Source organism: Hyla sarda, chromosome 2 (assembly GCF_029499605.1).
Source record: "Hyla sarda isolate aHylSar1 chromosome 2, aHylSar1.hap1, whole genome shotgun sequence".
Lineage (NCBI taxonomy): Eukaryota > Metazoa > Chordata > Amphibia > Anura > Hylidae > Hyla > Hyla sarda.
This window is the reverse complement of record NC_079190.1, coordinates 75,566,806-75,579,816: the sequence shown is the minus strand read 5'-3', so window position 1 is coordinate 75,579,816 and position 13,011 is coordinate 75,566,806. Positions and strand designations below refer to the sequence as shown.

At 39.0% G+C, this 13,011-nt stretch overlaps 1 protein-coding gene across 3 annotated transcripts in view; it reads right to left on the bottom strand.

Annotated features, from left to right (window-relative positions):
• The window catches only part of RB1 (RB transcriptional corepressor 1), a 170,445-nt gene that overhangs the window by 9,941 nt on the left and 147,493 nt on the right, over nt 1-13,011 (bottom strand). For all 3 annotated transcript variants that reach the window (XM_056562104.1, XM_056562107.1, XM_056562105.1), the window contains exons 18-26: nt 11,858-11,973; nt 11,153-11,289; nt 8,265-8,410; nt 7,767-7,871; nt 6,362-6,475; nt 6,065-6,231; nt 2,875-2,905; nt 1,462-1,595; nt 298-347 (exon numbers count right to left, since the gene is read on the bottom strand). In XM_056562104.1, the coding sequence (XP_056418079.1) occupies nt 298-347; nt 1,462-1,595; nt 2,875-2,905; nt 6,065-6,231; nt 6,362-6,475; nt 7,767-7,871; nt 8,265-8,410; nt 11,153-11,289; nt 11,858-11,973 (1,000 nt within the window). The remainder of the gene's footprint in view (nt 1-297; nt 348-1,461; nt 1,596-2,874; nt 2,906-6,064; nt 6,232-6,361; nt 6,476-7,766; nt 7,872-8,264; nt 8,411-11,152; nt 11,290-11,857; nt 11,974-13,011) is intronic.

The following is a 13,011-nucleotide window of genomic DNA, read 5'->3' as shown; positions in this document are numbered from 1 at the left end:
AGCAGCGTTCAACTTTGAACGCCTCGTCTAAAGGGTTAATAGCACGCGGCACCGCGATCGTTGCCATGCGTTATTAGCTCCGGCTCCTGGCTTCTGATACATGCCGGGACCGACCCGATATGACACGCGTGACCCCGCGTCATATCGCGGGAGCCGGCCAAGGATGTAAATATACGTCCTTGGTCGTTAAGGGGTTAATTACTCATCCTCCCACCTTGGTCCCAGCAAAACCACCTACCCTAGGAGGCCAAGTGGGTTGCAATACAGTACTCACTGATATCAAAAAGGAATACTTACTCATTTCTTCAAGCTTCTGTTGGAATTTTGATTCTGAAGAAAGAGATTTGCTGAAAGAGAAAAGAACAGGCAAGTTGTCAGGGAAGAGATCTATGATTTACCACCTAAGTAAAAGCGAAACCAGAAACAACTTTTGTGGTAACACCAGCTACAGACATTTATGGTTAAAACACTGACACGGGTGTGTTGTTTACTCATTGAGTCATATCCCTTTAGATTTACGGGCCTGTATTATAATGTATTATTAACTATTCAGAACAGGTCATCAAACTTCCCACAGATATCTGGATACAGTCCAGGCTTGTAATCTTACAGGAGGAAGTAATTCAGGGAACGAGCAGCTTTATCTATCACTTACAATTTGTAAATCCTATGTATAGGATCACACAGAGCTAGCTGGTCAATATTCAAATACATAACATACAATATGGTACTGGAAAATGATGTGGGTGTGTGTGTATATATGTATGTGTATATATATATATATATATATATATATATATATATATATATATATATAGGGATTTATTATGATTATAGGCTGAACTTGATGGACTCTGGTCTTTTTTCAACCTTATGAACTATGTAACTATGTTACTATATGTGGGGAGGGTACTTTCAGGACTGTTTAATTGTTGGTAATTTAATTGGAAATTAATAAAAATATATTTGAAAAAATATAAAAAATATTTTTCATATGTATTGCAGGACATCTAATCATAACAAGTTTTTCTTTGCATTACATTAAACTTTACACACAAGCCTCTAGGACACTGTTTTCCAACCAGGGTGCCTGCAGTTGTTGCAAAACTACAACTCCCAGCATGCCCGGACAGCCTTTGGCTGTCCGGGCATGCTGGGAGTTGTAGTTTTGCAACAGCTGGAGGCACTATGCTTGGGAAACACTGCTCTAGGAAGATGGTTATGTAAATCAAATGTTAGTCAAAAGCAAGAAAGGTTATTTCCTCTATAGGGCCACTTCTGGTGTTTTCATACTGCTCAACTTTGTTCCAGTATTTGCCACTAGTCTCATTCTTAATCCCTTTTATTTTTATTAGTACCTGTATGTTTTATTTATTCACCTCCTGATGTTACCACTCCCCTTAATACATTATATATATATATATATATATATATATATTGTATTATTATATTATTCCATACCTTCCATCTGCTTCATCATGGCCATCAAAGCGAAGCTTCTTAAGCGGTTTTGGAGCAGCACCGTCTGCATGTCTTTTTATGGGTCGCTCTGCGCTGCTCACCATCTGATTGATTTTCTGAAACTTCTCGGATGCCTAAAAAGACATAAAATATGCATCACACATTAGTAATACAAACAATAGTCTGTGAACCAGCGTGCTTCCCAACATGTGGCTCTTCAGCTGTTGCAGAACTACATGCTGGATATTGTAAGCTTGCAAAGAATCTATGATGACCCTCCTCCTAGACATGATGCTTATGGATACACGAAACACTAAATCAATATGACAAAAGATATATAAAGTAGTAAAGAATTACAAGAACCTCATACATGTAAGGCCCCTTTCACACTATAAAAACACTTCCGTTATGAACGCCCATTAGGAAATCGGCAGTTATACGGCCGGTACAAAATCACTAATGGCCGTTAGAAAATCCCATTATAGTCTATGGGATTTTTCTAATAGCTGTTTTAACCCGTTAACGCCTGTTATTAATAACGGCTGTTATTTTGTGACGGGCGATAGTAACGGGAGAATTAGTGCATGCACTATTTCTCCCATTCATTCGCCCGTCACAAAATAACAACCGTTATTAATAACGGGTTAAAACGGCTATTAGAAAAATCCCATAGACTATAATGGGATTTTCTAACGGCCATTAGTGATTTTGTACCGGCCGTATAACTGCAGATTTCCTAACGGGCGTTCATAACGGAAGTGTTTTTATAGTGTGAAAGGGGCCTAAGACTCACTGCATGTTTATTTCTTAACCACACCCCTTGCTTATGACTTTTTCCAACAAATTACGGTCACAAAACAAAAGCCCATATTTATATATATTTTTTTCTTCTTTTTTTTAAAGGGGTTCTCCGATGCTTAGACATCTTATCCCCTATCCAAAGGATAGGGGATAAGATGCCTGATCGCGGGAGTCCTGCCTCTGGGGACCCCCGGGATCTTGCATGCGGCACCCCGCTTGTAATCAGTCCCGGGAGCACGTTCGCGGGGTGCCGCGTCCAAGATTCCGGGGGTCCCCAGAGGCGGGACTCCCGCGATCAGGCATCTTATCCCCTATCCTTCGGATAGGGGATAAAATGACTAAGCACCGGAGTACCCCTTTAAATCATCAATTACAATCAACATCTGATGTGCAAAATGTGAAAACTTTAATGTTTGCTTTATCAGCAGTTGCTATATAGGTTTACATTAGAAAAATCACAGCAGAATAATTGTAGTTATTTGGGGTCCGGAGGACATAGCCAACGATATAGCCATGAGGGGGCTTCTGATGGCACAATACTGAGATACAAAAATACTGTACTGAAAATGATATAGAGAAAAAAAGACCAAATATAGCATTTACATCACTTACCCCAAATGATTCACCAATGGACACCAGAATTCTAAAAAGAACAGATAAAAATTTTTACATTTCCAGTTATTTTCCAAACACTACAATAGAAAGCCAATAGAATAAAGGCTCTATTCACACAAGTGTCACTGATTTCCTTTCTCCATTAACCATTACGGGCTGTGTTTTATCCCACCAAACAAAAGAACCGCTCTTATTTCATAAGAAGTAGGTCTAAACTGCAGGTAAAGTTTATATTACCGTGATTTTGCTACTAAAATAAAATTGCCACTTATCAGTCTTCTACTTTGGAAAAGCAAGATACCTTTTTTTTAAAATGCTAAAAGTCACCCTTAGGCTACGTTTACACGGCGGAATTTCCAAACGGAATTCCACAGGATTTCAATGGGATTTTGCTGCACTGTGCACACAGCGGAATTTCTATGGCAGATGTTTGTGGCGCGGAATGAGCGGTGGAATGATTTCAATGGCATTCTGCTGCATCGTGGACATGGCAGAAATCCCAATTTCGGCATCCGCAGAAAAAATTAATCTGTTTGTTGTTTCTGCTGATTTGACTTGGAAATGCATTGACTTGGAGATAGCGCATTTCCGAGCCTTTCTAGCAGTGGTGGAACATGCAAATGTGTGGAATGTCTGCTCTTTCTCCAGGCAGACATTCCACACATTTTTGGCCATATGAACACTGTCTAAGGTTAGCTTTTAAATGAAGCATCATTAAAAAAATTAAATAAAAAAATGTAAAAAATACAGCAGTTGCATTTTAGAATGTAGAAACCGCAAGAATCCTCTTTGATACCCTTTTTGCTTTGGCTAAAAAAAAATTATATATATATATATATATATATATATATATATATATATATATATATATATATATATATATGTATATTCAAAACCCTAGAAAAAAAAGCCACACAAGAAACTTTGGCCTTCAATTTATTTTATTTTTTTTCAAATGAACTGGTGCTAGAAAGTTAAACAGATGTGTAAATTACTTCTATTTAAAAAAAATATTAATCCTTTTAGTACTTGTCAGCTGCTTTTTGCTTCACAGGAAGTTCTTTTCTTTTTTTATTTATTTTCTGACCACAGTGCTCTCTGCTGACATCTCTGGAGAAAATCCCCATAGCAAACCTATGCTGCTCTGGACAGTTCCTGGCACGGACAGAGGTGTCAGCAGAGAGCACTGTGGTCAGACAGAAAGGAAATCTAAAAAGAAAAGAACTTCCTGTGGAGCAAAAAGCAGTTAATAAGTACTGGAAGGATTAAGATTTTTTTAATAGAAGTAATTTACAAATCTGTTTAACTTTCTGGCACCAGTTGATTTAGAAATTTTTTTTTTTTTTAAAGGTTTCCAGCGAAGTACCCCTTTAAGTACAAGTACAAATAAGCATAGCCTTTCTATTACCTTTACGCCACTTAATATAAACAGGATGTAATAGATCATCTGACATGCTGTATTTTGTAACATATAGTAAGTGTGGGTAACAGCTGTAATTGCACACTACCTCCTGTTACCACAGATGACTAAAGTCAGTACATGCAAAGTGTTCTGTACTGCACAGTGTCCCCCAGGATACAAAGAAAGTAAGGATGCTTTTCAGAAGAATACATGAACTTGTCTTAGGTGTCAACCAATCCATTTTTACTAGTAAATTACTGAGTATATAACTTTATTAGTTCCTTAAATATTTTAAACCTACACGAACATCCATACAGCGTATCATAAGATGTCTCTGGCAGGCTAAATAAGAGCTGCTGATCTTATTCACACTTATGAATGAAAAAGTTTTTGGCGATTCTTAAGATTTAAATATAAGTGACATAATGTGTGGTCGTGGGGGGGTAGTGGTGGCAGTCATTATTTTGGACTTGTCACCAATTTTGTTTTTTTAAGAACATTAAAGTGCCCCCGTACATCTTAGAGCCATCAGCTATTCCATCAGACCCCACTGCACACAAGCGCACTCCACCTACCATCTTCTAAGGCAGGGTTTCCCAACCAGGGTGCCTCCAGCTGTTGCAAAACTACAACTCCCAGGATGCCTGGACAGCCGTTGGCTGTCCAGGCATCCTGGGAGTTGTAGTTTTGCAACAGCTGGAGGCGCCCTGGCTGGGAAACACTGTTCTAAGGCCATGTTCCCATCTGATATTCTATCAATTTCCACACTGAAAATCAGCGAAATAGCACAATGGATGTGAACTAGCCAAAAACAACACATTGAGGCAGTGAAAAAAAACCTGCAGATACAACAGTTAATTGTTAATTATTGTTAATCCTTAAAGGGGTACTCTGGTGGAAAGCCTTTTTTTTTGTAAATCAGCTGGTGCCAGAAAGTTAAACAGAATTAAATTAATTCTATTAAAAAAGTATTTACCCTTCCAGTACTTATTAACAGCTGTATGCTAAAGAGGAAATTATTTTCTTTTTAAATTTCTTTTTTGTCTTGTCCACAGTGCTCTCTGCTGACACCTCTGTCCGTATCAGGAACTGTCCAGAGCAGGAGAAAATCCCCATAGCAAACCTATGCTGCTCTGGACAGTTCCTGGCACGTACAGAGGTGTCAGCAGAGAGCACTGTGGACAAGACAAAAAAGAAATTCAAAAAGAAAAGAATTTCCTCTGTAGCATACAGCTGCTAATAAGTACTGAAAGGATTGAGATTTTTTAAAAGAAGTCATTTACAAATCTGTTCAACTTTCTGGCACCAGTTCATTTAAAAAAAAACAAAAAAGCTTTCCACTGGAGAACCCCTTTAATGTTAATGCATTAAGGATGAATTTCCCCAGTGAAAAAAACCTAAAGATAAAACAGATATTGTTAATTCTTAACGTTAATCCATTAAGGATCTATTTCCACAAGTTCCACTTGTCTAAAGCACGTGAGCTTGGCCCTACAGCTTTATTATCAGAGACATATGTAAAAACCCTGATGTGTAATGCAGCCTAGAGATACAACAAAATTGTAGACAAAGTTGTTCAGCAGCCGGTTATCACATACAATGTGACTATTGACGTGCACCGTCTGTTATTTCTATGTAGGGGGAAGGGTTCGCAGCCGACAGATGTATCAGGTATGGTTCGTCCCAGGAGAAAAACAGAAGCCCAACAAAGTCACTACTTCCCCTTGAACATAAATTAGCTTGTGGACAAATATCTATGGCAGCCTATGTAAATAGACAACGAACCTAGCTCTCGGAGTAAGCTTTGTTGGTGAAAGCAATCCATCAGATGACTTGTATGGACTTCTTAAAGGGGAAACAGAGATGTTAATTCCCCCAGGGATTTTCATTGGAGAATTTGGAAATCTGTAAGGACTCCGTGGGATTTGTGGAATGGGAGATAATGTTGGGGGCTGAAAGAAAAAGCAGAACAAAAATAAAGTTAGCTGGGGTAAAAGGAAAAAATAGCATGTACAAATAGTGGTTACTTCTATGTGTCTGCATGAATTCCCAAAGTATTATAAGATATAATGATGATCTCACCCTTGGTGATGCATACTGCAAAATATTACTTTTCAGCTTCTGCATAAATACCAGGTTATAGAACACTATGATTGAGTCGTGCTGTCCTTCCCGGATCAACACATGCTTGAAAGTCTGTAAGGAATAAAAAAAAATAATAATTATAAAGTGAATCAAATAAAATTAATTTTGTATAAACACGAGGTGGAAGTACTAAAAGATAGTCAATATACATGGAAGCGGCAGATAACTGTAGGGATTCCCTCTGAGATCTGCAAATAAAGGATCATTTAAACAAGGAAGTAGGAAAGTGATATTCTATTTCTGATCTTATCTATTTTGTTAAATACTATCTCTTACTGCTCTTACTCTTACTGTATTTGTCTGCTTTGAATACCATTGTGTAATGAAATCAGTACAAGGCGTGAGGTTTTATTATTCCACTGTCTGATGTATTGGGAGGTCTGCCTATACACATTAGATAGGTAGCAGCAGAACGGTCTTTCTCCTCTCTCATTCAGAACACGTGCATGCCAGGCTGAGTGGAGTGTGCATTTGTATTGGTGGATCAGGACAGAAAATGTAAGTCTTGAAATTGTCCAAAGGTCAAGTGTGTCTGTTTTCACAAGTGCATGTTATGGACACATTTTGCATAATATACCATTATGAAACTGGCCTTATTGTCTAGGACAGTGGTCTTCAACCTGCGGACCTCCAGATGTTTCAAAACTACAACTCCCAGCATGCCCGGACAGCCATCGGCTGTCCGGGCATGCTGGGAGTTGTAGTTCTGAAACATCTGGAGGTCCGCAGGTTGAAGACCACCGGTCTAGGAAATCTTTGTGGGTCTGCAGCACAAAAGAAAAGGTTGTCTGAAGAATTATATTTAAAAAGAGCTCAGAATTGGAGAAAAAAAAAATTGTACTCACCTGCCCCTGATCCCCTGTTGGTGCCACTCAAATAATGCCAGTCCTTAATACAGAGAGCTTCCTGCTTGTGTCTGAAGGTCAACTCAGCCGATCAATAGTGCAGCCCGTGATTGGCTGAGCTGTCATTTCCTATGTGTCAAGTTGCAACCAGGAAGCTCTATACAGTAGGGACCAGCACTGTCAGAAGAGCAAAAAAAACAGGGATCAGCAGCTGGGTCTTTTTAGATGTAAAAATAATCTTCTGACAATCCCTTTAATGAAGGACAACTGGGAAATGTGTGAAGAAGGAGACCTCTTGGGCCTCCAATAATAATAACAAGAATAGATTTTAGACATGCAGGGTGGAGATGGCTTTGTTTAGTAGCATGGGCCCCATTCACCACCAGACGTGTACTTTACTGGGAAAACATTATGGTAATTTAAAGAACAAAGTATAATTAAAAGTCAACACAAATATCTTTATTAGTATATAAAGAGCTGTATATAAAGTCACTTACCTCTTGATTTGTGTTTGTTAACTGTTTGTATGCTGTCACAATAGTCTTGAACCTGAGATCAATGTTCTTAGCTTTACAAATGCCATACATGGAACACATCATAATCTAGAAAAATAATGAAGATATGATCACTAAATCATATCCATACATTACTGGTTATCCAGTGGGAGAGTTGTGTTTTTTTTTTCCCAATCTTACCAACTTAAGTGTCTAAAAAAAAAAATGTTACTTACCTCCAGTGATGCCACCCTGGCCTGGAGTAATGTAAGGGCCTGGAGTGTCACATTGCCACTGGCTACGGCGCAGCCAGGACTGGAGCGGGACACCAGAGGCACTGCTGAAGTTCCACAGGTAAGTAAATGGTTTATTTTAATTATTTTTTTTTTTTTTGGATACTTAAGTGGGGAAAGTTGTAAAAAAAATAACCTCGGGATAACCCCTTTAAGTACACATTGTAATACTGTATCGGGTCTTTACATTGGCTAGCGATATCATTACCTGGTCTAAGTGTCTGTCCTTCATCAGTTCATATTCATGTTGTAACGTATGCTGGAAAAGTGTCCAGATGATGTGCTCAAGTTCTAGATGGTCAGGTAAGAGACTGGTGCATAGGCTGTTCAGCCTGAGGTATGCCAGGCGGTAAACTGAGAAGTAAACACCAGTAATGTACATGAGCTAAATTTACTTGTTTCAATATAAAATCATACATCATACTGTGTTCACATCTACGTTGGATGCTCCTTTAGGGGCGCAGTCAGAGAAACTGTCCAAAAGTGCACAAAAGAGAGAGACTGACAAATACAGCAATCTGTCTCATGTAGAAAAAAACATTTTAGTAAACACAAAGGAAACAAGGACATTTAAACGCTAAAAACCATGATGAAAACAAGTGGAGGAAAATATATGACCTACTACACTCCCCCTATGGAAGCCAACAATATTCCTTAGAGGGTCTCCAAATAAGTGATATATAATTAGCTAGAAGAAAGGGGCACCTACTAGGTTTTTTGTTCCATGTCTTTAGCTGGATGAAGTATAAGCTATGTTTTAACAGTTTTCTACGTCTGTGAGCTGGACACCCCTTTCTTCTAGCTGTACGACATGGGAGGCGGCCCGCACAGACCGAGCTCCAGCAACTACAACCATTGTCGAGGTCCTCAAACACCTTGTTCAAACTGCGCGGTGAGCTGAGCTACATTTTTTTCCTTTTTCTTTGTTCGATATATAATTAGGCTTAGATCCAAAATAACATGAGCAAATGGTATAAAAACAATAAGATGACCAAACAGTATGAAACAATTGAATTTCTCATAGCACAGCTGTGATTACAAGTCCAAAATATACAGATGTGCAAAATAATGAGCATAAAATAAATAGCAATCAATGTGCAGATTAAAGTGCTAGAGCAAAAAAAATAAAAAATAAATTCTGGTAGAGCTACAAATTCCACAGAGTTGAAAGTGGAAAACAATGCTCACAATCCAACAAATAAATAGTGCTGACAATATACAAAAATCTGCATGAAATCACCAAATAGTAAAAAAAAGAGGGGGCTCTCTGCAAACCATAGAGGGTGGATTAGTCCCCTGATCCTGATATCCTTGTTTCCTGTGTGTTTAATAGTTATTTTTCTACATGAAAGGTGTGCGCAGGTTGATATGTTTGCCAATCTTTCCCTTTTTATTGCAGCAGTGCCCATCCTATGTTTGTTGTTAAAGATTCTGTGCCAAAGGTTGGACAAGAAAATGCAGCCTACTGTATTTTTTTTGGTCCAGTCAAATACAGTCACTGACGGACACCAGATGGACCCCATTACAATAAGTAAGGTCCATTGGGCGCCACTGGTGTGTCATGCAGCGGATCAGTCGGCTCCTCCCCTCCAATCTTGTGCTCATATGACTGAGCAGATGAACAAAAAAAAAAAAAACAACAACGCAGATGTGAATCTTGCCTAAAACATTTTACCTTTAAAGGAGAACTGCGGCATACATTTTTAAAAGTCCCCCCTGTGCCCAGGCGGCAAAAACATAACAAACAAACTTTAACTCACCTTCCTACGTTCCCCCGTTGCGGAGATATCGGTGTCCCGTTCCTCCAGTGCTGTTGGCTTCTTAGGCTCGAAACATCATAGCGGAAGCAGTATATCACCGGCCAAAGCGATGTCCCCCCTTGGCCGGTGATAGGCTGAGCGCACTGTCATGTGAGGAGCCCGGACAGAAGGGAGAAGGCGGGGCCCGGACACCTTACATGGTAAGCCTTTCACCGGTTGAGATGGGACATCGCTGTGGCTAGCCATACGCTGTCAGCACTGTGACGTTTGGAGCCTTAGAAGCCAGTAGCACTGGAGGAACGGGACGCCGATATCTCCGCAACGGGGAAACATAGGAAGGCGAGTTAAAGTTCGTTTTTTTATGTTTTTGCAGCCCGAGCACAGGGGGACTTAAAAATGTACACCGCAGTTCTCCTTTAAGGATCTGCTTGAAGTGGAGCTATTACCTCCTGGGAAACCTTGTGAATTAATAGAAGACTAAAATATTAAAACTTTTTTAAATTTCATATTTAATTAGGAAAATTCAAGCATTTTCTCTCAAAGTTGTTATTATATCTTTAGCCCTATATTTGGTATTAAACGGCAAGTTGCCATGGACATAAGACTTTAAATTTTTAAACTGCACTTCTGTGACAGATTTAAGAACAAAGCAGCGGAACTCACACGTGGTCGACCACGTTTTTGCCTGCAGTCGGGAAACCGCATACGGCCGAAAATGAAGCCGACCGGAGGCTGCAGTTCACTCCGGTCGGCTCATAGACATACATTAAATACGGTTCCCGAATACGGCTGAGTGCGGGCGCCGCAATTAAGCCCCGCCCCCTCCTCCCAACCGTATACGGGAGCCGTATTTAACAAAACATGGTGTAAACCCAGCCTAACAGAGAGAAACTTCAGTGAGGTGTGGCTGCTGCAGGCTTGCTGTATTTGTGAGAGACTCAGATTAATCCCTTAAAACAGCTATGTTTTCCCCTAGAAGACTGACCCCCTTACAAACAGTTATGTCCTCCTCTCGCAGATTAACCCTTTACAAGCAGCTTTTTCCCCCTCCATGATACACAATAATATAAGGTAATATAAAATGATAGCCTGTCTGTTGAGCATGTGAATAATAAAACAGCATAAGTTTATTGGGGGAGATTTATCAAAACCTGTGTAGAGGAAGAGTGGTGCAATTGCCTATAGCAACCAATCAGATTGCTTCTTTCATTTTCAAAGAGGTCTGTGAAAAATGTAAGAAGCGATCTGATTGGTTGCTATGAGCAACTGCACCACTTCTCCTCTACACCAAAATGAATAAATCTCCCCCATTATGTTTATTCTGGTTACTTTTTACCTTTTTTATAAAAAACGGAAAGTGAGGTAGATCTCTGCTGAGGCTGGGAAGGGTGTGGGCCATGGCCATTTGTATTGGATGTTATGTTCACACTAGAAGCAGCACAATTGTGCAGATTTCTTGAAGGTGAGAGGTAGCTGAAAGAGGGAGAACAAGTGTTAAATTGTCATCTGGGTGACATTGCCAAAAAAAAAAAATAAATAAAAAAATAAAAACATTCTAGCCTGTAATGATTTACATGATAAATACTGTAAATAAAGCTTAACTAAATATGAGCATACTCTGAAAGTTCAGACTTCAAGCCAAAAAAGCCAAATTACCTAATGGTCTTACCCTGACTAGCTGGTGGGAAAAACAGTGTGTGGGAATAAAACTATCACCCTTTGGGACCTCACTAAGGACCACACAAGTAGTATTTTTGTCAGTATTTGTAGCCGAAATCAGGGGATGATCCAGAACGCAGAATAAGAAAAAATCTTTTCATTATAGCTTTTCTCTGTGTTGGTTCCACTCCTAGTTTTTACTAAAACATACTGACTAAAATACTGTGTGTGAACCCAGCCAAATACTAAAGCACCACAAGTTACCTATTCACCCCCACAGAGAGAAAAAGAACCCTGCAGCACAGACACAACCGCTGTCAATTGTTGGTTCAAATCTCCCATGAAAGGAGGAGATATAATGTAATAATAATTCTATACTTACAGATCTGCTGCAGTAGGATTATGTTGTGATGGCTGCTGTAATGTGCTCACTATTTCTGGATGATCTGCTCCCTCTCGATCTCTAGTTTGTCTGATTAGATCATACAGAGGAGAATTCTAGCAAGTAAAAAGAATAAAATAAAAACATTAACTTTTCTTCCTCAACATCCCAGATGGTGATAATGACAATAAAGGAAGTTACAATGTATATTGTAAAGGAAAATGCTGGTTTTGTTGTTTAGAATGTAAAGAGACCAATCACAATTAAAAGCAAAAGCGTTTATCCATAGACCATTTAAGCAATGGCGCCATTACAATGGATTTTGGTAAAAATTACAAAAAAATAAATATATATCCATACATATTATATGTATATATCATACATATATATTCTTACATGAGAAACAAAAAAAATTATTATATTACAAAATCCTTATTTATCTAAATTAAAACCAGATTTAGTTCCCTAACATATGATACAAGTCCTTTCGGCTAGGAAATGAAAGCATCTGGTTTTATATCAGGTATAGGCACAGGATATTATTTGATGACCACAATCTGATCAAATAAAGATAGGGCTGAATTGGAAAAGGCAGCTGAGTAATTTCCGGTTCTTGCTTGGGTATAAAGTACATGGGAGAAAACTGATAACAGCAGCTCCTAAACGGGAACACATTTTCATTTGAAACGAAACGAAAGGTCATACGAGAAACCTTGTGTTATAGTGGAAACCTTCAGATAAGTTCAAAGTAATGTAAAGCCAAATTTAAACAAGAAAATCATTAGGTCTGACCTGCTTGAGAGGTGGGAGAGTTTTGGCACTTGTAAATGAACACAAACTAAGACCTTGGCTTGTTTACTCAGCAGTAGGTTCAGTGGTCCTTCAGTTATTTATGATGTTATTCACATTGAGCTACAGGTCAGCTCAGTGGCCATAAATGAGGCAATTGTTGGCAGAACCAATTTTGTTGAGATCTGAAGACAATCAAATATCCATAGTTGGCTGCCAAACACCAAACAGAGATTGGTATCCCCCTTAAAGGGTCTTAGAATATTGATGGCCTTATCCAGGCTATCAACAAGACATCAGTGGGGTCCTATTTCTGGCGCCTCCTGCCCTAATAAGCTGATTTACAGGGGCCATGCGTAGTTTAT